This window comes from Canis lupus, chromosome 9 (genome assembly GCF_003254725.2).
Source record: "Canis lupus dingo isolate Sandy chromosome 9, ASM325472v2, whole genome shotgun sequence".
NCBI lineage: Eukaryota > Metazoa > Chordata > Mammalia > Carnivora > Canidae > Canis > Canis lupus.
This window is the reverse complement of record NC_064251.1, coordinates 58,884,596-58,910,776: the sequence shown is the minus strand read 5'-3', so window position 1 is coordinate 58,910,776 and position 26,181 is coordinate 58,884,596. Positions and strand designations below refer to the sequence as shown.

The 26,181-nt window shown below is 40.6% G+C and overlaps 1 protein-coding gene across 15 annotated transcripts in view; it reads right to left on the bottom strand.

Moving 5' to 3' along the window:
• Positions 1–26,181, bottom strand: part of MAPKAP1 (MAPK associated protein 1) — a 253,255-nt gene that overhangs the window by 56,297 nt on the left and 170,777 nt on the right. For 13 of the 15 annotated variants that reach the window (XM_049115024.1, XM_049115026.1, XM_049115025.1 and 10 more), the window contains one exon: positions 7,664–7,771. The exons of 1 other annotated variant lie outside the window; for it this stretch is intronic. In XM_049115024.1, the coding sequence (XP_048970981.1) occupies positions 7,664–7,771 (108 nt within the window). Of the gene's footprint in view, positions 1–7,539; positions 7,772–26,181 lie in introns of all 15 variants that reach the window. One more of the 15 variants, XR_007413273.1, reaches the window with a different exon arrangement.

The following is a 26,181-nucleotide window of genomic DNA, read 5'->3' as shown; positions in this document are numbered from 1 at the left end:
AAAAGCTATCACGTACTTGCCCCCTGGAGCCCTAGTGAGAAGCCTCCTTGATGCCAGGCACTCAGAAGGCTAACTCCATCCAGGGTAATGAACCATACCTGGCCAGAGGCACCGGCATGGTTCCTGCCCTGGGGCGGAGTGGTAGTGGTCACAGTCCAGTGTGGGGGTGGGTCAATCCATCACTGGAGTCAGTGGTCAGACTGGGGAAAGGAGAGACTCTTCCTGAGCACAGGAAGCTGCCTCCTCTTCTGGTCTTCAAGGGGGAAACTAAAGGAACTAGAAGAGGCCTCCCACAGACTGACACCCAGAGATACTCTCCCCAGCACAGTCCACTTATCTACATGACTGTCCACCTTGAGCTGAGACTTCCTCAAGATAGCCTTCCTCAGGATAGATTAAGGGAATTGAGGACTTCAGTAAAGCACTGAAATAATGGAAGATCTTCTTGAAAAGGAAAGGAGATCAAAGGAAGTGGAACTGACATCTAGAGAACCACCAAAGCCTCTTGGTATGATAACTTCTACTCAGGAAATAAAATAATCAGATTCAACTTTGCACTAAACTTACTGGACAGAAGACAGTTTTCCAAGCCTCCCACCCCTGATTATTATTCATGTGATCATGTGCATGCCTCTGCTTCTATAAAATAAAGATGACGAGCACAGTGACCTAAAAGGTCATTATAATGAAGGTACTTGTATCTCATTTAATCCTCAAAAAACCCTTGTGTAAGATTCAACCACCTCTATTTACAGAGGAAACTGAAGCTCAGAGAAGTGACATGATTTGTCTGATGTGAGAGGCTGCAGAGAGACAGTGCTTTTAAAGGACAGTGCTTTTGAAAGACTCTGGAGTGGTCAGAGAGTAAAGATACAGTGTCTGACATTTTGCTGGTACTCTGTAAAGCCAGTTTAATTTCAGACCTGTTTCCCTGATGATGGAAAATTCCTGAGTTTCTTTCTGAAAGTTGTGGAAAGAACACGTTGGTTCATGCTGCACTTTTCTTCTAAGAAGGACCTGGATGGACTACCTACATATAATCAGTGGATAAGAGAAAAGGTCACTGGCAACATTTGGCACAAAAGGAAATTGAGGCTCAGTTTGGTGCCAGGATTTATATAGATGCTTGGACAAGAGTGGAAGTCTTCTAACGTTACATCCTCTCTATAATGTACTCATGCCTCCTTCTGGTCTGATTCCAGCTTCTGGCAGGCAGTTGGCTGAAGGATGTAGTAGATTATCAGACAAGAATCCAAACTGGAAAGCTCAAGGACTTTGGCTTGTCATTTTCTTATTTAGGCCAAGATCCAAGCACAAATATTAGCTCTCAGTCCCTAGACAGAAACTCTTGTCATATCAGCTTCATTATTAGCAAGCTTCTCTCATTGTATGTAAGACAATTGTCATCACAATTCTTAGGATTGAAAATTTAGGTTATTTTACCAATAATCTCACGGTGGGCTTTGGAATCAGCTGACTTACAACTCTGGTTCCATCATCTGCTGGCTAGCTAACTTTGCACAAGTCACAACCTCTCTCCACAATCAGAACAGTATCTTATAGGGTGGTGGTTGTGAAAATTACAAGAGAGTGTTTGCAAAATGTCTAGGATAATGCCTTACTATAGAAGGCCTGAATAAGTAATTTATGAAACATCTTTTTTTTGTTTTTAAGATTGTATTTATTCATTCATGAGAGACACAGAGAGAGGGAGAGACATAGGCAGAGGGAGAAGCAGGCTCCATGCAGGGAGCCTGATGTGGGACTCGATCCCAGGTCCCCAGGATCACACCCTGGGCTGAAGGTGGCGCTAAACCGCTGAGCCACCCGGGCTGCCCAAGAAACATCTTTTGATGTGGTTGATCGAATAAAGTTATGACCATCCCTTCTTGGAAGGAAAACTGAAAGGCTTATATCCATTCTTATGGCAGTATGCTCAATCAAATGGTTTTACTTACAAGGTACACATCTCTTTTGGGACACCAAAGCACATTTGCTGGAAAGTACTTTGCTTCTAAGGTCTCTGGTCTTATGACACAGATTTTCGGATTTGCCTGCCCTCCACTCCCCTTCCTCCCTCCATTCTGTATCAGTTCCTCCCCCCATCATACACCTTCTTGAGGGCCCCAACAGGTCTATGATTCCAGACCTCCACATCTGTGGCCCATCTGCTCTGTCAGCCACAGAAGGCTGTTTTCATTATTTATTAATTATAGCTAACGTTTATTGAGTGTTTATTATGTGCCAGGCACTATTCTAAGAGCTTTATGATTAATAAAATTCACTGAATCCTCTCAACCTTATGAAGGCAGATAAACCCAAGAGAGGCTAAGTAAATTGTCCAAGGTCACACAGCCAGTAAGTGACAGGGTCAGAATATGAACCGAGGCAATCTGGCTCAATAGTGAAGTCTCTTAAACATTGCATAATAGATGCTCATAATTCAGTTCACTTCTAAAATGGCTTTATGGACAGCAAGCCTGTCCTGATCAAACATACCAAAAGAAGCAAAAAAAAAAAAAAAAAAAAATTCTATTTCTGAAATATTTTGTCTCAATCCAACGTCCTAATACGTAGCTATGGGAGAACAATATTTGTTTCTTCATTGGAATTTCTATTTAAAATTAAGCAAAAGATTAAAAACCTTCTCTAGAAAAGAAATAAATTGCTTTTATAATTTACTTCCATTTTACAAATATTAGTTATAATATTCTACTGATTTCAAACCACTGACTGCCTTGTGTCCTTTGTAAATGCTGGTAAGGGCTTCTTTTACAAAAATAGTGATTTTGACTCAGAGTGAGAAAGCTGGAATTTCTTGCAAATCCTTTAAGATGGGGGTGCTGAGGCTCACAGATGTCAGACAATTTATTAAAACTATGCTCACGCTTACAAGTGGAGTGAGAATAAGAGCCCCAGATTTCAAAGCTTTACCTACCAATCCTCATAGTGTCTCTTTTCTAGGACGAGAGATAGGCCTCATCTTTAAAAAAGAAAAAATAAAAATTAAAAAAAAATAATTTGAAATCACAGTATACTATGATATACTGTGGTACAGTTGAAAAAGGTTGAATTTACACGTATGTGTACATTACACAAATGTGGATTAATGTGGAATAATTTCTACAAATGTATTGTTAAAATGATAAAAGAAGGGGCGCCTGAGTGGCTCAGTCAGTTAGCATCTGCCTTTGGCTCAGGTCATGGTCTGAGGGTCCTGGGATCAAGTCCTGCATCAGGCTCCTTGCTCAGCGGGGAGGCTGCTTCTCCCTCTGCCACTCCTCCCTGCTTGTGCTCTCTCTCAAATAAATAAAAAATTTAAAAATGATAAAAGAAAAAATGAGAACACTAAGTAAGTTTGTCTTCATTTGTTTCTAAACAGGGAAGTACAGATGTGCACACATTTGTTGTATATATGTGTATGTGCACACACATACATTGTATATGTGTGAGCATATACATGCATGTGTGGGTGTATCCTCACATCCTTATACAGAGTATGCTTGCATATACACAGATGATCCCTGGAAAGATACGGAAGAAACTGGAAACAACTGTTGTCTCTGGAAGGAGAATCAGGAGAGAGAAGAGAGATGAAGTTTTCATCACAGATAGTTTGTTATTTGAGCAATTTTTTTTTAACATGGATAAGTATTACCTGTCCAAAAAACTTATCAAGACGCTAACAAATAACATTTCATCTTAATCATATAACAAAGAGTCAATTCTGAAATAGAATCCACTACAGAGTTCCTATCTGCGAATTAGTTTCCCCAGTTTGTTTTAGAGGAAATTCTTAAAAGAATGAAAGAAGATGATAGGGAGGGAGGAATTATCCATTTAAATCAGGTAAAAAAAAATAGATAAACAAGTTACAAAGGGGTGTGTTGTTATAATTCTCCCTTTGGTGTGCCATAGTGTAGTACTATATATATATATGGTTTGAGAATTCAATTTCGTAAGTACTGTTAAACTAAGAGCTGGTCTCATTATGTAATTTTTATTGCTTCTTTGGTTTTTCTTCATAGAAAGTCATGCATGCTCATCACAGAAACTCTGGAAAGTGTAAGTAAAGCATAAAGAGGAAGGAGAATTAATTACTCAGAATCTTGCCAGAGATAACCACTATTACTATTTTGGCATTTTCGTTTTATTCTTTTTGTTGTTGTTGTTGTTTTTACATAGTTGATATTAGTCCTTATGTGTTATTTTTGTATCCTTGACATTTTTCCTCCTTAATATAACATCAAAAGTTATTTCTCCCATTATGAAAACTCTTGGTAAATGCAATATACAATGGCTAATAATATCCAACATCTCCTGAGATGATTATTAATCTGTTATTGTGGCAAATTATCTTAACTGTTTTTTTTTGTTTTTTTGAAGTAGGTTCCATGCTCAGCATGGGGCTCTAACTCAACCATGAGGTCAAGACCTGAGCTAAGAGTCGATGCTCAACTGAGTGAGCCATCCAGGCAACCCTTGACTGGGTTTTTCTAATGTCACACTAACCTTGTTACTCTCTGAATAAATCCAACTTGGGAATGCTCTATTATTCCCTTAATATAATACTGGATTTAATTTAACATTTTGTTTAGGTTATTTAAGTTTTTGTGTTGCAAAAATTTAATAGTGTCTATTTAAATTTTCTGTGTTGCATTGTCTTTAATAGGGTTTGGTAACAAGATTGAGATAGTCTCTTAAACTGAAATGGAGAGTGACACTTCTTTTTCTATTCTTTGGAACAGCTGATGTAAGACTGGAGTAATTTCTTCTGTAGGTGTTTGGTATAACTAGCTAGCAAAATAAACTGGGCCTGAATTTTCTTTGTGGGAAGGTTTTTAATTGTGAACTCAATTTTCAAAATAGTTATGAGTATGTTCTATTTCTTCTTGTGTCAATTTTGGCAAATTGTCATTTTTTTAAAAGGAATTTGTCCTTTTCATCTACATTTTCACAATTTTTAGTATGGAGGTTTTCAAAATAATTTCATGTTGTTTAATAGCCATATATCCTTGGCAATAAAAGTATACCTCTTTTTTATTTTATTACTATTTGTTTCTATTATTTTTCTTCCTTGTCTTTAATATATTTCATCAGAGGTTTAGTAATTTTTTTAAAATTTTTTATTTATTTATGATAGTCACACAGAGAGAGAGAGAGGCAGAGACACAGGCAGAGGGAGAAGCAGGACCGGGAGCCCGACGTGGGATTTGATCTCGGGTCTCCAGGATTGCGCCCTGGGCCAAAGGCAGGCGCCAAACCGCTGCGCCACCCAGGGATCCCTACTCAGAGGTTTAGTAATTTATTAATGTTTTCTAAGAACTAATTTTTGGTTTTGATGTCCTTAAATCTTCTAATTCATTAATTTATGCTCTTTATTACTTCCTTCCTTTAATTCTCTTTAAGTTTCTTTATTTGGTTTCTTTTCTAATTTCTTGAGCTGAATGCTTATTTATTATATTTTGGCCTTTCTTCTTTTGTAATATATGAATCTGAAAGCTATAAAATTTCCTTTACATACAGCAGCCCTCAAGTTCAGATGATATCCGGGTAAAATTATTCTTAGGTATTGATCTCAGTTCTTTTGGTTCAACCTTTTCCCACATATAGGCCATTAATTGTTTTCTATCTTGTGCTTTCTGATAACTTTAGGGTGATGATTTGTAGATTTTAATGAGCTTTTTAAGTTACCTTCATTGGGAGAATTTGTTCAAATTACTTGGTCTGCCTTTACCAAAAGGTGATGCTCTGTGCAATTTTTTTAAGTATACATATACACTTCATCTAACTATTCTTCTAGTGTTAAATAATATAAATATCTGACAACTATCATTATACATATATACTTATTGCATTTTAGATTTTTTTCTCCTTTGGACAGATTTCCAAAAGCAGAAATGCTGGGGAAAACATTTTTATGTTTCTTGATTCTCACAGTTACATTAACTCGTGCTAGTCACTGATGTCTGAATATGTCATATGGGCTCTTTTTTTGAAATACTTGGCTTATTTGATAGGTGAAGAGTATTCCATTGTTGCTTTAAAATGTTTTTATCTTATGTTGTTGATAGGGATAAACATTTTTATTATTTATTATTTATTTGAATTTTTTACCATTTGGGAATCCTCTTGATTTTGATTTTTATTTCTTTGTATATTTATATAAGATACTTATAATTGGCTGCAGACTGTGGGATACCAACTTTTTCTGCCTTTTAGATTGTGTTGCTAAATGCAAAGATCATGTTTCACTATCCTGGTGAAATTTGTGCATGAGTCTTCAACAGAGGCTGTCAGGGCCCCGTGGTCAGTGAGTAGCAAGCTGCTCTTGCTGAGAGGGTCAGTGGCATGACTAAAAACTACCATTTATTCATTCAGTCAATCTACATTTACTAAGCTCCTACAGTACTGGCCTATAGTGGATAACGAGTGAATATTTGCTGAAATAATGAGGGACAACATGGTACGGGTCAATGACACTCTCACAGACCTGATAACCTAGTGGGGGAGACAGACAACAAATAATCATTGAGAAAAACATATAATTATAAAGAGAACTATATATAATGAAGAAAAAGTAGTATACTCTATGACAGAATAGAACAGGGTACCAAATGAGGAATGGATCAGGTTCAGGTAAGGGGAGTAGGGGGACCAAAGGTGGCCTCTTTGAAGGACAAACATTATATGGTCTCATTCATTTGGGGAATATAAAAAAAATAGTGAAAGGGAATAAAGGGGAAAGGAGAAAAAATTAGTGGGAAATATCAGAAAGGGAGACAGAACACGAGAGACTCCTAACTCTGGGAAACAAACTAGGGGTGGTGGATGGGGAGGTGGGCGGGGGATGGGGGTAGCTGGGTGACAGGCACTGAGGGGGGCACTTGATGGGATGTGCACTGGGTGTTATTCTATATGTTGGCAAAGTGAACACTAATAAAAAAATAAATTTATTAAAAAAAAAAAGGTGGCCTCTTTGAGCCTCTTTGAAGATGTGACATGTGAATTGAGACAAAGGATGAGAAACAGTTAACCAGAGTGGGGGAAAGTGTGCTCCTCACAGAAGAAACAGCCTGTGTAAGCAGGAACGACAGCGGAGTTGGCTACCATAATCTCGGTTTTTACATTCTTGTCCCCTAAGTTAGTGGGAGCACAGAAGAGGGAGTGGCAAAGATTCACAACACAGAAACTAAAGAAGAAAAAAAACTGAAGTTTTAAAAAGGCTTACAGCATAGCTCTAGGAACCATTACACTGCCTCTTGCTAATGAGTATGCAATCAGAATTTTCTAAAACTTAAAGTCATGGTAGTGATACTGACAAGGCCAGTTGTTTTATATACAAAATAGTCCTCAGAAAAGGCCTCATATTTATCTTTAAGCTGTTGTTTCCAAGGCTGCTCTTAACTTAGGAAGACACAGCTTACCAGAAAAATACTAATCACAGAGTGCTAAACAGGATGCAGACATTTTACCAAAATGCATAAAATCAATCATTTCATTTTGGGACACACTTTTGGCACAAAGGCTGAGATCTACCTTGGAAAACCGAGTCATTTCAAATCTGCCTGGCGAACCCAGACCAGTGAGTATTCCCGAACACAGGACTCCTACGCATGTTTGCAACGGACAAAGTGGGCACGGAGCGAGGAGGCCAACGTACTGTTCTCGCGGACCAGGCAGAACTCCCACGCGCTCTGGCTCTCCAAAGTGCTCTCCAGGTCGACGGCGACATTGGGCTCACTCTGCTTCTCTAGGCGGTACTGAGGGCCTGGAAGATCAAAGGGGCAGGAGGGGGGAGGAAGTCTGAAACAATGAATTTAGCATTGAAAAAACACCATATACTGGCTGAAAAGCTGGTAAAGCATTAGAAAAACACTGAAGTATGTCTGAGGGGTCTAGCTATCCAAGATGGAAGAGTTTGGAGTTTTTCTCTGTAAGGTGAGAGGTAGATGGCTTTTGGGCTGGCCTGACCTGGAATCTCATGGCTACATGGTTTCTCAGATATAAGGAGATAACCTACCCTCTCTGAGCCTCTGTTTCCTAATACGTAATGGGGGAACACTTATGTGTTAAGGATTACTGTGAAGATTACAGATGATACAGGAAAAATCCTTAGTAATGCATCTGCCTCATAGGAGGCAGTCCTACAGAAGTACTTATTAAAAATCATTATGTAATAATGAATAGTCATTTATAAGCAGGAATAAAGTATATTTAGAACTCTTAAAACGATGACAGCCCAAAAACTTTTTAAAAATTTAAAAAGCTGGTGAGACAAAAAACAACTCCGATTTCTGGGTACAGAGATAGAAAGACAGGGGCTGCTGATTCATGTTTTTGTTGAACATTCATGAAAACACAAAGACACAGATTCAATAATACTGAAAACCGGGAATACTAGCTAGCCTGTGCCACACGGGGGGCTGTGGCAGATCTTAATAAAACACTGGGGCATTTTATACATTTATTCATGTATTTCTTTGTCAAGGCAAATGACAATCTTGTTCTTCTCAGATAATACCTAATGGGTCCAATGATCAGATTCAAAAGACTGCTCATGTTGTTAATGGTTATTGAAAAGATTAGAGGCATAAGAAACTGTCTTATTATTTTGACTATGAAAGGCGTGTTTGGTCAGACGGAGGAAAGGTGTAAGAGATCTGAGGAAAGCATCAGAGGCCTTCCGGGGCTCCCAGGCGGAACACATATTTTTAGATATATTCTTCAGCTGTTGTCAGCTTGTTATTCACATCCAGTACCACTCCTTCACCAGTCAGAGGCATTTCACTCACCTCCTCCATGTCATCCTCCTCCCCTATGTTCTACATTCGTCGAGAGCACTGTCATGTCATGTCAGTTTCATGGGAGAGTCCATCTTTTCTCTAATTGGTATGTCATTAGCAAGACTCAGAGTTCTTGTCCACAGTCTTTTGTACACTACTTATAGTGCTTAAACTTTTACCAAGTCAATAGTGCTCAAAACACTTTTCCAATTTTATGCAAATACATGCTCAGAAGACTACACAATTCTTATAAACTCTAAAATGCTATATTCAGGTCAAGAGGATACTGCATTTCAACATCATACACAGTTAAATTTTCATTTTGAAAATATTTAGCAAATAAAGGTATGGAAACACAGGTGATTCCTAGTCTCTGATTATCTGTCACCTACCACTGACATCTGTCACCTACCACTGACATCTGTCAATAACCAGGCATGTTTGCTGCTGATTCCTGATGCTTCCACACTCACTGGGGAAAGTAATCACAGAAAAATCATGCCCAGCTGAACTTTCAGAAAACTCAGCTGGTAAGAAGATTCCAATGCACCCTCTCCTTTCCCCTCCCAGCACCCACCTTTCAGAGCTGTGGGCCTCAAGCCCACTAGGGTAAAGGAGTCGCCGCTGAACCTAGAGAGCTGCTTTCTAAGACACGGGCCGGTTAAACCATCTTGGACTGCCCTGAATACCTCCCAGCAACATAGTGTGCAAGACACTGACATCCACCTCTATGAATTTAGGGTGAAATTGGGTACAATGTTTAGCCACAATAATTCACTTTTTTATGACAGCCAAAGTTTGGGAACACCCTAAATATAACAACAAGGGACTGGTTAAACAAAATATTGTGAAATACCATAAAGATCTTAAAAGTGATGCTGCAAAAATATCTAGTTTTATAAAACATGTTTATAATATGCTATCTTATGAAAACAGCAACTTATAACACAACATGTGCAGAAGATTGCAATTGTGAAAAAATATGGGTAAAGTCACAAGGGAAAAAAAGACTGCAAGGTCATTCCCAACATGTAAATAGTGCTAATACTGGATGGTGGGATAATGAGTGTTTTATTTTTCCTTAGTGTTTTTCTGTATTTTTCACATTTCCTATAATAAAAAAGGCTACTTTTATAATTTAAAATACATCATATATATACTTATAAGTCCTCTGATTTCTTCCTATGCCATTTTTCTGGGGATACCACAATTATCACACATTGTGGCATCTCTAATAGGTCTTTCACATGTGATAATTTAATCAAAATCAGACATTTATCTGTTTATGCAGATCGTCATTTTCATCTTAGGTAACCCTGAAACCTAGACTTGCTTAGTCTGACTCTGAGCACAGTGCACAGTGGGCTGGGCTTCTCGGTCTACCTGTCAGCTAGGCTTCTCTGCCTACCTACAGCTGTCTGCCTACCTGGCAGCTAGGCTATAAATAAGCCACCACTTTCCTGATCGCTGGGACCCAAGGCCTGGCTGCATCGCGGTGTATATCAGGCTGTTTTCCTTTGCACTCTTTCCTTCTAGTCTCTGTGGCTGCCTGGAAAACGTGATGAGGGAAACTAGGGGAGGGAGGGAGTACTAGCAAGGGTTCCTTGTCTCTAAGCATGATGAGCCCCTCCACCACTTCTCAAAGCCATAACAGCCATCAATCAACCATTCACCCTCTTTTGTTTCTTGGGTCTTGCAGATATTTCTATTAAAATAGTTTGTTTTGTGAAAGTAGCTTTAGGATTTTCTCCTTGAAGCCTAATATGATGATGATGCTCACTTACTGAATGGCCATTATATGCCGAACACTCTACACGTTACCTTACTGTATACTAACAGCAGCTCTAAGAGGCAGATATTATCATCCCCATTTGACAGACTGGACCCTGAAGGTTAGCAGGATGAAGTAACTTCCCCAAGACCACAAAGGTAGGAAGTAGCTCAGGGGAAATAAAACCCCAAGGGTCTTAGGCTTTAAAGCCCCTGTGTTTTGAACCTTTCTTCTTCTAACAAACTATAAATTACTGGACAATTATAAAGAGGCCATAGTTTATACCATAAGTATAAATTTTTGTAGATTTGTAGTTTCATTTGGGTTCTGAATCACTTAACTTGTGGTTTCTATAAGTTCAAAATGAAAACGATCTGAAATTATTTATTTTTATGAAATCCATACATACTAAATATTCTGTCCAATGGTTATATCCTGGATCCTTATGAAGACAGGATCACCTTATTTTTCCATCCATCCAGGAAGACTCTCCTTTCATCTTTCCTTAAGAATATTCCTATATGTGCCCAGTTTTGTCATTAACTGAAATTCTGAGTGTTACCTTCTACCCTAGGTACTCCCTCTGCTCTTCCATAAAAACTGAAGACCTATTTGGAAACCCATTTCTGGGCATAGCAAAGGATTCCGGGGAAGGTAGGGTGGCTAAGCTGTAGATGAGACTTGAGATCAAAATCTAAATTGAACTCCTAATTCTTGCCCAAACAGTGGATGAGATATCTCACACAGAAAGACTCTTGTAGGCAGCCTGGGTGGCTCGGCCCGTTTAGCGCCGCCTTCAGCCCAGGGCGTGATTCTGGAGACCCGGGACTGAGTGCCACGTTGGGCTCCCTGCATGGAGCCTGCTTCTCCCTCTGCCTGTGTCTCTGCTTCTCTCTCTCTCTCTCTGTGTCTCTCATGAATAAATAAATAAAATCTTAAAAAAAAAAAAAAAAAGAAAGAAAGACTGTTGCACACATTTTCCCCCTGAAAAAGCCAAATGGATAACTTTAGGCCATATATGTATGAGAAGTAATATAACCTGGTAGTTAAGGGAATGGACTTGGGCCAGATTGCCTTGCTCTAGTCCTGGCTGATCAACTCAGCTGTATGAGTTGTATGTATGTATTTTGGGGCAACTCAATCTCTCTCAGTTTCTTCATCTGTAAAATGGGGATAATAATACCTCATAGGCCTACCTGAGGATTCAATAAGTTAATAGTTGTAAAGCAGTTAGAACAGTGTCTGATACACTAATTGTGTTATATAAGTGTCAGCTATCAACCACAGCCTCCTCACTGGACTATATCAATACTAAGAGGTCAGAACATAGCAGGGCCTCTGACTGTGTGCCAGGTACCGTGCTAGGCCTTTAATACAGAACACCTGATTTGTCATCCTAGGATGTAAAGAATATGAATTCCATTTCATAACAGGAAGAAACTGGGACTTACAAAGGCTAAAAAACCAGCTCAAGGTCCCATAGGAAGTGGCAGAATGAGGACTCACAGCCAGGCTGCCCTAGTCTGCACTCTATAATATGTACAAACCATACTGCCTCCCTCATAACAAGTTCTTAATAAATGTCTGGTGATGATAATTGAGATCATGACAACCTAGACCTACTAGATCTATCAATCTAGAATTTCTATCAAATGCTTAATTTTCAGGCAGCTAACATGGGAGAAAAGAAAAAATAGCAGCTAAAACCACTTTAAAAAGACAAGCTGTGAGGTCAGCTTCTATTAATATATTTTTTCCAAGGAAATGATTATATAAAAGTCTCCTTCCCACTGAACAGGATGTATTTCTCAAGGCAACATCCACCTATGGAAAGAGATTTTCAAATATCACAGCTGCACATGAAGCCACATGCTCTCTACTTTGCAGTGGATGTGGACACCAAAGAAGGATTCTGGGAAGCAGTTACTGTGCCGAGACAGGAAAACCTGCTTGGGTATTCTAATGATGTATTTATTGCAGTAACACCATGTCACTGGATGGTCTAGGAACAAAATACTGCTCTGGGCACTTTGGGAGGGTCCCAAGTTATAACAGCCAGGCAGGATTTTTATGGGATTTTGTAAATCTGAGGCAAACATCTCAGCACATAAGTTTCAAAGAAAATCTGTTAGATGGTGGATACATACATACATTCTGCCTCTTATTTCTAAAGATGCAAGGGGAAAACTCCTTCAGACCTCACTCTCAGGAAAAGCTGTGCTTTCTTGGAGCTATTGGCTGCTCTTTTGTATCTTCAGACAGTTTAATATAACTCTTGTGACTAAGTGATGGTTTCTCTTTCTCCTTTGCCTCTGAGGAAGCTCAGCACTAAACATGTGATCCAACTGTGCTGACTGGGCATGCGTTTCTGTGATGATTGGATCTTTATTTTCCTTTTCCTTTCATGTAGTTTTTCAATTCATGTATTTTTATCCTATTATAAGGATGTATATATTCCAGATGTTCTTTGGATTGAAGTGAGATATAAATGAATTAACCTATTGCTATTACTGCTGAGCATCAGAACAAATTTGAGGACCACCTGCCTAAAGAAAAATGAAGTCAAAGGTTGAATACTTCCACGGATGTGCCTTTATGTCAATCATCTTCCATTCACCAGCTTAAAGAGCTACTTTAATCTGAAAGAGCTTCTTGCAGCCAGAAAAATATGAAGTATGAGCCAGGAGGAGGAAAGGCTGGATTCTGAGCAGAAAAATCCAGGTGTTTGCACCCTCTCAGGGAGTAACACGTCCAGACATGCATTCTGGGGAAGTTACTTAATCTCTGTGTATTTTCTTTTCCTTTTTTTTTTTTTTAAAGATTTTATTTATTCATTTATTCATGAGAGACACACAGAAAGAGGCAGAGACATAGAGAGAGAAGCAGGCTCCATGCAGGGAGCCCAGCCCGATCCTGGGTCTCCAGGATCATGCCCTGGGCCAAAGGCAGACAGCTCAACTGCTGAGCCACCCAGTGGTCCCTCTCTGCGTATTTTCTCATCTATAAAAGGAAGATAATAGAACCTCTCTTGGAAGGTTGCTATGAAGATTAAATGAGACAATCCTTGACTCCTTCGGCACAGTGCTCAGTGACAGCATCTACTACTGTTCGTACGGGCTGGGACAGAGCTAGCTGAGATGAGGTGCAGGTGGAACCGTAGGCCAAGAGTCCCAACAGGCTAATAGCCCCATTAAGGGAAAATACATGATGGCAGGGAATGCTGGTGTTAAAGTGGATGTGGTATCTTGTTTCTCACGTGTGTCCAAGACAGGGGTGTAGGGTGGGAGATGGTGCATATCTATTTAAGCAAGCTTGCTTTTAAGCTACAAAATCAGACTTGTTCAGCAGCCGGGAGTCCTAAGGTTCCCTAGGCTCAGGTTCAATAAATATAGTCTAAAACTGATGAGTAAAGGTCATGGAGCCAACCATGGCAGCACAGGTATCAAAGGACAGGTGATGTTACAACGCCACCCACACATCATGTAACAAAGGTATCCTGAGCACCAACGATGACCCAGCCACAAAGATGAATAATCAGTGATTCCTGCCCTCAGGTAGGCTGGAGGAGGTGGCAGCACATTCAGGAGCAGACGTTATCCAAGGGCCTGAGTCAGTGCTCCTCCCCAGGTAGGGATAGATCAGGTGCTGTGGAAGCATAGAAGAGGCAAACAACGAACTTCCTCTATCCTGAAGTGGAACATCTGAGCACACTCTTGAAGGAGGGCTCAGGGCCAGGTGAAGTAGGGGAAACAGTGCATTTCTACAGAGGGAAGAGCATGTCCGAAAGCAAGGAGGTACTGAAGAGCCCACATGGACCAAGGGGAAATTCAGTGTGGAAAAGACATAGGTTCTGTTGGGGTGAGAGGAGAAGTAGGCTGGGATGCTTGGCCAAGACTGTTGGTCAAGGTCCGGCAGCAACGGATGCTAACAGAGCAGGAAGGTGACATTGTCAGCTTTACACTATGGTAAGATTCTTCTGAAGACACCGTGGACAATGGGTCAGAGGAGGCTGATGGCAGGGAGGCTCATCCAAGGCAAACGGTGCCAAGCCTCACCTGCTCCATGGCAGGGACTCACTGAATCGTGAGCTCTTCACTGAGCCAAAGCCACCCCTGACAAGCTGATGCCGTCTGTATCAGAGCTCAGACCCAACATCAGCTATTCTAAAATGTCTGCATTTAGTGTCAATGCTATTGCTTATAACTCTTCCTCTAGGGGAGACTATAATCATTTTCTGCTTGATCTTAATGTAAGCACTGAATTATATTCAAGTGATAGCCACTGTAGCTTATACTCCCTCTGAGGCTCAGATCCGATAATTTGGAATTTAAATAATAAAAAAGGAACAAGGTGACATGACAATAAGGTCACATTTTAGCCTCTTCTGAGCCAATACACAATTTGCTCTCAGTGAATCAGCCGAATATAATCAAATTAAATACAATTCCTATTACAAAAGAAGAAAGACCAAGGCTGTTCCAATAAACCAATTCTCCTGCCTAGTTAAACTACAAAACCTTCAGGAAAGGTTTTGAAAGCATGACCCATCAGTTCTAATTTTTAAAACTTATCCTTTCAGTCAAGACTAGAAAAAGGCCCATTCCAACTTTTATCTTTACTACAAAGTGCTGTTATCTTGGTCTGATGTCAGGAGCTCTATCTCTCTTTCTGCTGACAAGCAGAGACGAGAAAGATAAGATTGGAAACGAATCTCACTTCTCTGAGTAAATAAATAATCAATACTCATCTAAATGTAAATGAGAAGGGAGCCCCCTCTGATAACAGCACTCTTATCAGAGAGCCAATTTTCTTCAGACATTTGGCCTCAACCAAATCACCATCATTCAGCCCCAGCCTAATGGCAAAAAATCGTAACTAAATTGAACCGATCACCAGAGATCAACTAAGTTCGGCCCTGGCCACTTCAGGTTCAAATGTTTGGGAATGCAATTTTGCCCCCATTAACTTTCAATAGCAATGAAGAACAGACTGGTCAAGGGGCCAGTGTGTGCAATAAACAAACGCCAGAATGGGGCCGGCCAGAGGATGAGGAGGAGTGGGGCTTAAGTGTTTTAAACGAGGCCGGAACTGCGGCCAATCCTAAAACCGTGCAGGGAAGGCAGGTGGGGAGATGGTATTCCTTCCACAGGCTAGGCTGAAATTGAGAAGACATTTAATTTCCCTGATGATGATGGTTAAAGTTTATTAAAACAGATGTAAATAAAGAAAAAAAGAGATATTAAAAAGCTACAGTAGCTAAAAATAACCTAATGTTCAAATGATCAATTTCCTCCAAGTAATTTGTATCAGACTTACATCTGACCCAGCAGTGCTGCACTGACCTGATTTTACTGAAATAAGACGCCGTCTACAAGACAAATCACTTTAAAACCACTGCACTGGGGTTTCCATTTCTTTGCTACAAGACTCAATTCACTGCTGATGAGAGTATTGGGGAAATTATGACCATTATTGATAGGACAGCAAAACCACTTTTACAGAGTAGTCTTCAAGTTGACAGAAAGCTTGTACTGGACCATTAATGAAGGTGTCAGCTAGAATCAGAAATTAAAGACAAAGGCTGGGAAAGGCCTAATTTTTAGAGCATGTTAAGGACACCAAACAAACAGAAAAAGCAGACATTCATTCTTTTGAGAGTGATAGGGCCTAAACAAGGATCAGCTGAGGAGCAGGCTGCTCTCCGTGCAATTAGGGAAAGGGAATTTCTCTTTTTTGCCTGGCCCTGGAACTCCTAGAGCATAGTTTCTCAATATCATCTGCTCCAAAATCATTATTTGCCAAAGGAGGCCATGATTGCATAAGACAGAACTACTTTTGAGTAGTTTTGACTAGTTTTACCATCTCTGCTCCTGCTGAGTATCTAATCCTAGAAGGTGGACATGTGGTGGTTAGACAATGGTTTTGGAGTCAGAAAGACCTTGATTAAAATATTGGCTTTTTTACAAACTATGTGACACTGGGCACATTACCGATCTAAACCTTTGAGGAGTAACTGCAAAGATTATGTGTAACGTGATGCCTACGACATAATAAGCACACAATATATGTTGGTTGTTATACTGCTATGCAAATTAAACAAAATCATCAATTTACTCTTTTTTCATACAACGGTGAATGACACTGAGGACTTTCCCGGCCCTTAACAAAGCACTTTACGTGCATTAGCACTCTGAATCATAAAACTCTAGAGGGGAGGCCTCATTATAATCCTCATTTTACAGAGGAGAAGAAAACTGGAGTGGTTAAATCGTGTGGCCAGGACAAGAATCCAGGTGTATGATTCCAGAGCCTGTGCTCTTAACCACACTACTATGCTGTATTCCAGAAAGAGCATGCTATGATTTCTTGATTTGGGGGTTGAAAAAAAGAATTTTAAGGTTGAGATGATTCTTTGGCTCGAAGAGGAGTAAAGGTGTTGGGGTGGGGGAAGCCAGGCAGGAAGACAGAGAGAGAGCAGTCGGTTTTATGAGGGTCAAAACTGAGGGTTCTCCAAGCCCTCGTGGCATACACCTATCTGCTGAGCACTGAAAGTGAACACAGGCTGCCTGCCCTGAATTGTTCGGGTGGAGGAGGACCTTTTTCTAAGTTAAATGATTTACAGAGTTACCGCCTCAATCCACAGTTCTGAAAGTATGATTTCTTTAGGGTTTAACTATACCCATTTCTAGTCTTGTTACAACTTTTTTATTGCGATAGAAAACATTTACTGGAAATATGTTACTGCTATTACCAGGTCATAAAATAAAAAGAAAAATAGTTTATGTATTGCCATCATTTCCAATCATCAATCAGAAAGTGCCAAGAGGAGGAAAGGAAAGGGCGTACAGCCGAGATTTCCTTCTTTGTGCAGGAGAAAATGCAGGAGCATCATAATTCTTTAGAACAAATTTCTTCTTGAATACCCAGCCTCACATATGGGCTCCTGGGAGGAGTAGGGAGGCACATCTTTTGGCATCTCCCCTCCTCTCTGCAGCCCTGCCTAAATCTCTGTCAGAGTCAAGAGCTCTTTCATTGCAACTTCCTTGGGGCCTTGCTTGTCTCAATGGATCGAGCATGCTGGATTAGAAGCATTTCTGTCTGTCATTGGTTCCGCCCCGCCCCCCTCCTGCAAATCTTTGAAGATGAGGGTGGAGGGGCTTTTTAATAAAACCAACTCTGTATTCCCAGAGCTCCAGAATAGCAACAGGCTCTTTGTAGGTGCTCAATAATCTTTGTTCAATAGAATGACTTCAACAAGGTGGCATTTAAAATTGAACAACCTTGACTCTTGACCCAACAAAGGAATCTATCCGGAGAAGCATTACTCCAAGCACACAATGATGTATGTTCAAAGATGTTCACTGCCGCACTGTTTTAAAATAAAATATTGCACAGTCTAAATATTCTCCAGCAGGAAATGATCAAATAAATTACAGTATTTCTGTACACTAGGATGTTATGTAGCTATTAAAAAAATAAACCAAGTTAATAAGACATTGGAAGATTTCCATGATACATTATTAAATTTTAAAAGATATAGAATGTACAGAGCATGCTCCATATTAATAAAGTAAAGCCTCAGCTATATATGTGCATTTACGAGTGTGTATTTTCAAAACACACACACACACACAATCTGGAGGATATCAGCCAAACAGTTTGCACAGTTACTCCGTTAACTAGTTAACTCTGTTAACGTCTGTGCATAGGATGGGATAGTAGCAAAGACAAAGGCTTTTTTGCTTTTTTATTTTATAGATTTCTATCTTGTTTGGCTTTTTGACAGTGGGCATATATAGGTATTACTTCTGTCATTAAAAACCCAATTTTTAAAAATGAAGTTAAACAATCTAAGAGGTGATTACAGCTAAATCAGACTATGGACTGTGGTCTCTGGAGACTCTTCTTACCATCTCTGGCTCCTGTGGATCATGGGGGCTCAGTGGCTGCTGGGGAGACACCTAAGTAGCTGGGGGACCAGGATCAAAAATGGCATTGAGCCTCTTCAGGGGTTCCCATGGTCCAGAGTCAAGGCATAAGGTGGGCCACAAAGGCTTCCAGAGCTGCCCAAAGGAGCTAGGCAGTAAAGGTAAAGAGGACTGGAACATCTGAGGCTAGGCAGCCCCCACAGGCTGTTCAGAGAGAGGCCATGACTGCAGACCAACGGTTACTGTCCATCTGCTGTTCTATCACCCTAGTCTAGACAACTATGCCTGCCCTGTCTTCCTCCTGGATTCTAGATGGGCTATGGAAAACAAAGGGTGACTCCATACTGTGTCTCTCCCTCTAGGACAGTCCTGGTGCCTCCACTCAGGCTTTGAGACAAGAGGCAGTGTGTTTGGAGTCCATTTCTGTAGCTTCAGGGGTAGGAGGAAGGTCTGGATTTATTCCCTGTCCTAAACTTAGTATGTGTATGTGTTGTAGGGAGTGACCCACAAACCCTGCTGACCCCAACATTTGAGACAGGATGGTATAGTAGTTATAAGCTAGACTGCTTGGATCTGAATTCCCAGCTCCACCACTTCCTAGCTGTGTGACCCTAGGCAGGTTACTTAAACATTCTATGCCTTGCTTTGGGATAATAACAGTAACTCCCTTTTAAGAGCTGTTCCCAGGGCTCCACAGATCATGTCGGGGTTTCTGGTTTTGCTGTCTAAGCTTCACTGGGTGGGGGTGGGGAGGTGGGGTATGATTCTCCAGCAAAGGCTGGAACCTCTAGAGGTCTGCCATGCTAGTCTTATTTCCTTTCTCTTCCTGCCTCCCACCCAATGATACAGTAATCTAGAAACACCCTCCAAACCATGCTGTTTCAACCCTCTGTGCTCTGCTCATACTAGTCCCTCTGAAGTAATCTTCCCTTTACTTCACTTCTCTAGTACTCATTCTCTCCTACTCAAGAAATCAAAGCAGCTTGAGTACCTCTGCCCCTGGACTTCTCTGTGCAACTCACACGAAGAAAGTCTCTGTTTGGGTCTATCTCTTGTTACTAGCTGTATGCAAATGGCGGTTGTTGGAGTGGTTGGAGTGGTTGGAGTGGTTGGAGTGCATGTTTCAGTACCTCTGCATTCCTGGGGCAGCCACAGCAAAAAGTGTGTGACTTCAGTGGTTACTAAATAGAAACTCGGCCTGCTTGGCTACCACCCTGACTACTTTGTCCTCCAAAGCAGGCCTAAAGTTCTACCTCCAGCAGCCTCCAAATGTCCCCCCTGTTTGGAGACTCACAATTGATCCCCAACTCTGACTGGATTTCCTGGGGATGGACAGGGCTGGCATAGATCTGTGCTGCTTTGGGCTCTGGCTGGAGAATGGAAGACCACCACTGTCAGGAGCCAATCCCGCTTCCCTTTCAGCTCAGTTCCCTGACTCAGACCTACCTTCTCTCTCATCAACCTTGTCCCAGTGTGTCTCCTACCAGTTCTCTGAGATATAACACACGGGCCTAGAAATCCACTCACCATCAGAACAAGAAGAGGTAAGGCATGGATAACCCTAAAACTTGGTGAAGGCTGGAAGCTGCTGGATAGGAGCTTCCTATACAACACCACCCCAGGCAGAGAGAGTGCTGGAAAAACAGAGAAATGCTCATAGTCCATAACCTGTTACTACCCAGCTGGCAGGAATGCATTTCCCTTTGGAGAAAGGAAGCCTGGTATTACTTTGAAAAAAGAAACATTTTTTTTCCTCCTTCAAATCCAGGTATCACTTGTTACAGAGGATGAAAACCTTTTTTTAAAAAAAAATATTTATTTATTTATTTATGAGAAACACACAGAGAGAGAGAGAGAGATAGGCAGAGACACAGGCAGAGGGAGAAGCAGGCTCCATGCAAGGAGCCCGACGTGGGACTCGATCCCGGGCCTCCAGGATCACACCCTGGGCTGCAGGCGGCGCTAAACCACTGCACCACCAGGGCTGCCCGAGGATGAAAACCTTTAACACTATCCCTTACCATCCAATTTTTCAATCTAATCTGTTTCTCTTGAGTCACTGTGACATTACCAAATTTTACATACAGTTATCTGCTACTCTGTAAAGAAATACAGATGGTTTTTGTGGAAATAAACAGTCATTTATTTTAAACAATTGTAAAATAGTTTATGGAAGCCAGTGGGGTAATGCATTCAAATAAATGCCAAAACTGGTTGATGGGGAGCCAGGGTGCTAAATCACACTGCTGAGGAATTCAGCTGTGGGGAACAGATAGTAAATCCAGAGTGACAGAATTTCCCGTGATGGCAAAGGTTTCTGACATCCAGTCCAGTACTCAAAAACCACAGCAGTTCAAACCCATTTTCCTTAACACAGCCTTGACAGCCAGCAAAATTAGTGAATTTAGTCACAAACACCTAAGGACAAAAACAAAAGAAGCAAACAAAAAGGAGACTTCATTTGTCTGTAGCCTTTTCTCTGCTATAAAAAAGTGGTGACTCCAAACTAAGTCAATGGAGAGTATGCTTAGGGCCAGCTGTTTTCAATCATCAGACTTTGTTAGGATACAGTGGAATCTGAAGACTTCTATTCATATCTGCTTATGCCAGAGACCGGCTTGGGTAAATTACATCCTCTTGAACCTCTGTCTCCTCCTCTGAAAATGAAGATAATAGTTGTATGTACTTGACAGGCTACTGAGCAGATTCTGTGAGGAACTAAGAGTGACAGTGTTCTATAAACCGCTGGGTGCCAGTGGCCGATGGAAGAGGTTGTAACCGTGGGTGGGACAACAGGCTGCAGGGCCTCTTTGGGGCTTCCATCAACTCTCCAACGAAGTACCACTGACAATAAATGGCTCAGGCCTGCCTTTGCAGGAATGAAGAGAACTCCAAGCACTTATTTGATCCTAATTTCAAAGGAGAATCAACTACAAATGTATTAAGCTTCTCTACCGAAAACAGCTTTTTCCTTGTAACTAGGTTTCCAATGACAATAAATTATTTCAGCTGTTCGTCAAATGTTTACTGAACCTATCCCGTGCTGAGTCCTGGGCTAGGCACTACAGATGCAAAGATCATTAATACTGATTCTGGCCTCTAAGGATTCATAGTAGTGAACAAGGCACTCACAAGTCTGGAATACTTCTTACTCAGCCTTCCCTCCTTGTTGTTGACAGTCAACTCTCAAGTTCTGCAGACTACCTGTTTAAATATCTCCCCTGAATTGCTTATCATCCAGCCATCAAGAATGGTCTCCCCACTCTTCTCCTGGCCTCCAGCCATCCATCCTTCATCCTATTATTAGAGGGTCCTCTCTTAAGGTTATATCACCTCCATGCTAAAAATCCTTTCACAATTTCTTTGCCCTACTCTCTGGATCTTCTATCCATCCTAATTGTTCATCTATGTCCTCTATGAGCCAGCCAAACTGGTCTCCTCACTGTTCAGTGCATAGTATCATAGTTCCCTTCACTCACACTGCCTGCTCCTCCAGTCTGTCAAAACCACATCCCTTTCTTACGGTTATTCCTTAAGTCTTATCTGGCCTCCAGGACCCTTTGCATACACTTTTTTCCAACTGACCTCCATGACATCAGGCCCTACCAGATTCCCAGACTGGCCCACTTCCTTTCCCCACAATAGGGAAAGTCACATCACTTAACATTCATCTCACCTGCAGGCTCTGCTTCAAAACAAGAAGATTTTTGCAATTTAAGGCCAACCTAAAACAAGACTTCCTTTTTTTTATTTTGGCCTTGATCTTCAAGTCTCATCCAGGTAAGTGGCCTTGCCTCTGGCCCAACCCTGCCCAGAACCCTGCCCTGGGTCTAGTACCCTGTTAGGTTCTCAGTGGGCCTCTCAGAAAATTGGGCCTGCCCTTGACGCTACCTACCTGCCTGGATTTCTCTGTGTACACATTTAAATGTACACATTTAATTTACCTGAATTCACCTACACTTGTTTGGTAAAAATGAAGGAAAAGGTGAGGAATGACCAAGAGAACAACAGTTTGGAGAATCCCACTTGCCATGATTCTCAGTGATTCAATGAACCCCAAGAGAGTGAATGTGAGGTGGGAGTCTTACTAATCTTTGCAACTACAGAGCTTGGTAAATGTCTGATGAATGACTTACTGAATTAATTAGGTGGATGGTGATGTCGGTTTCTTAGCCGAATGTCTTTCTGTGCCAAGTTTGATTTTAGCATTTAAAGATATATATTTTTAGTTTTCATTGGTTCTCCTGCTAGGGAAAAAAAAAAAAAAAAGCTAGCTACATTGGGCTTAATGAGAAAAACTAGTATATGCTGGGATCTGGTAGGTATTTTTAAAGGGATTTTTTTTTTTCTAGCGGTAATCTTGACAATTGATGTTTTGTTCACCTGTTGCCTTTCTGACCTGACCCTGCATAGGACACAGCTCTCTGTATTTGTGTCCCTGGATGCTGAGCATCATCTGCTTCCCTGGTCCTTGCTGTCAGGACCTGCAATTCTCCCTCAGTCCTTGTGGTCCTTAGGTATCAACTGCCTTCATGCCCTTCTTGTTTTGAGGGATCAGGTCCTTCAGAGATCATTTCTACCTGCCAGCTGGGCTCTTCCCTGCCTACCCATCCACCTTCTAAATACCACTGTACCAGCCAGGGCTGTTTTTCAAGACAGGAACACAGGCCTCAGTAAGCACTTTTCTTACTGCCAGTACCTTGTCTGGCCCCATAATAGCCATTTGTGCTCTTGTCTCAGTACTTTCCACTGGACTGGTAGGACCTTAATGGCATGGTTCAAATCCCAGCTTCACTAAATTTTAAGACCTTGGGAAATTACCTAAGGTCTCTAAGCATTGTTTTTTATCTCTAAATTGGGGATGATGATAATTTCTAAAGCATGAAGTTGTTATATGGATTACATGAAATAACACATGTAAAGCACTTAGGCTAGGCATGGAAAGTGCTCAATAAATGGCAGCTGTTTGATACTATATTCATACAATTTTAACATTTCACCATGTTCAACTATCAAACTGGTAAGCTGAATTATAGATCCTGTTTTATTTTAAATCAATTGTGACTTATAACTCAAAATGTTAAAATATGCTTCTCCCTGTGCTAAACACACAAAACAAGGTAAAAGCGATGGAAAAAAATGGCAGTAGAGGGGGAAGAGGACTCATGGCTGCCAGCCATTTTCCTTCCTGGGAGTTCTCCTTCTTGTTACATCTATTATCTGGGAGCTGGGCTGCCCTGCTGGCTTTCCATTTGCCTTGCTAATAACAGTAAATCCAGCAGCTTCCACTGCAGCTCCTGTCTCCTTCAGCTGACTCCGAGACCAATCAGCATTTCCTCTCTCCTAATGTCAGATGTTCCCTGGGAAGTCCTGCTGAAGAGTAAATTTATGACAAAAGTTTCTCCAGCTTTTAACCCTTCTGCATATCCAGCCCCAGATGCAGAGTGCTACAGAGGAATGCTAGGTCATTCTTACACGTGCATACCTGTGTTCTCACTGATGCTTTGCTGCTCTGACAAGGCACCTCAGACCCCTGGAAAAGCTCAAATGAGCAGCTGGGCAGACAGATGCACACATTCTGGGCTGTATGTAATGTGGACTAAATTTGAGCCAGGTTCCTTAGTAGCTAGGGTCTCTGTTGAATCATGACTCAAAGCAGTCATACTCACAAAAAACAAAGTGTTTATATCACACAATTGTGAGCATGGCTGAGTCTCATAACAATGAAACTGAAGGGAGGGGTCAGGACTAACATTTATGGAGTAATAAAATAATAACAGTGTTTTCGGTGTTTCACATGGATATCTACTTAATTCTGGCAACAATGCTATGGAGAAGATAGTGTTATTCTCATTTATAGAGGAGGAAAATGAAGTTCAAACAGACTATGAAACCCACCAAAGAGCTAGAAAGAGTAAGAGAAGCAAGAGGGGAACCCCTCGGGGATTAAGCTAGAACACAGGTATTAAGCTCCCACAATTAAGACTACCAGCCAACAGCGTGTGATATAGTTGTGACTTTATCTTACTGAAGAGCAAAGTAAAGCAAGGAACTCCGAGAGAGTGAATGACCTGATCAAGGTTACTTAGGAGTGGTAGGGCCAGCATTAAGCCAATAGGGGGAGCACAGCCTTCTGATCCACAACAATAATCCCTGAAATAAACCCTCCAACGGCTGCAGAAGATGAGACAGCACGGATTCAGGCTTTCAGGAGACAATGGGGTGGCACTCCACAGTCTCTTGAGATGGGAGAGAACAATGGCTGTCTTGCCAAGGCGCAGGCTCTCTGGCAAGGGCAACACTGGTACAGCAGCCACAGCCAGGCCTCTACAAAAAATTTTATGTTCTTGGCACAGAGAGGTCTCATCACAGAGTTTTCATTTTAAGTAAGTTCGAATCTTTGGAGATGGCTATATTCTAATTCAAAATGCTTTTCTGTGACCTCCTCTCCACTTTTCCACAGAAGTTAGATGATATACTTAACCAGATTAGTAGATTCAGTAAACTAATTTTTGTCCCAATTTGGGGAAACAAAAAAAAAAAAAAAAAAGAAGAGAGAATGTCAAAATGTGTATGTGACAGCTGTTTGGAACTCTAATGTTATGGAAAAGCAGCTGTTTTCATTTATATTTGAGATATTAGTCATTCTTAGGATGGGACAAGAGTACTCAGCTAATAGCTTGTGCTTTAACCTTCAGAAAATACAGGCCACAGAGACAAGATGTTGGCAAAATCACAATATAATGGTTATACTCATATAACATTTTGGTCTTAAAAGGTTTAGAGATGTTTGCAATGGAAAGCAACTATTTAATAACAGTGTTCTCATAGAAAAGTGACATCCAATGCAATAAAATGGATAAATAAAAATAATAAATAAAATCCAACACAATAAAATCCAACGCAATAAAATTGTGGCTTTTAGGAGAAAGGAAGTTACCAAATAAAGTCCATGTTAGTAAAGGAAAGAAAGAAATCTTTCTAAGCTCTAGAATTTGAAAGTATGTAGTCTTCTTTTTACAAACTTTAAAAACAACTTTTACTTTTAGCAAAGGAACTCTTGAACAACAAGAGGGTTAGGGCTGCTGATCCTCCACACCGCCAAAAATCCACACATAACTTTTGACTGTCTAACAACTTAACTACTGTTGACTGGAAGCCTTACCAATAACAAACAGTTGATTAATACATATTTTGTATGGTGTATGTATTATATACCATATTCTTGCAATAAAGTAATCTAAAGAAGATGTTAAGAAAATAGTTAGGAAAATACACATATAGTACTGTACTATAAAAAATTCACACATAAGTGGACCCATGTAGTTCAAACCCATGTTACTCAAGGGTCAACCTGTATATACAGGTTTTATCTTTATTATTTACTTTTTTTTTCCAGTGCAAAAAGTATTTTTCTTAAAGCATGGGGACAGAACCCGTGGGTAGTTGCTATCTATATAGTTTTAAAAGTTAAATAATATCACAAGTCCTATAATGAAAAAGTTAATTCCCTGCACATCCCTGAATTCCTTCTTATAGGTAATTACTTCAGAAATTTTTGGCTCTTCTGGTACCCACCTTCTTTTTTATCAGCATTCTTACTCAGCTGTTTTAAAAATGATTATAAATAACAGACAATACGTATTAACTTCTGCTATGAAGATGAGGAATTAGTGTGTGGTCTACCTTTCACACA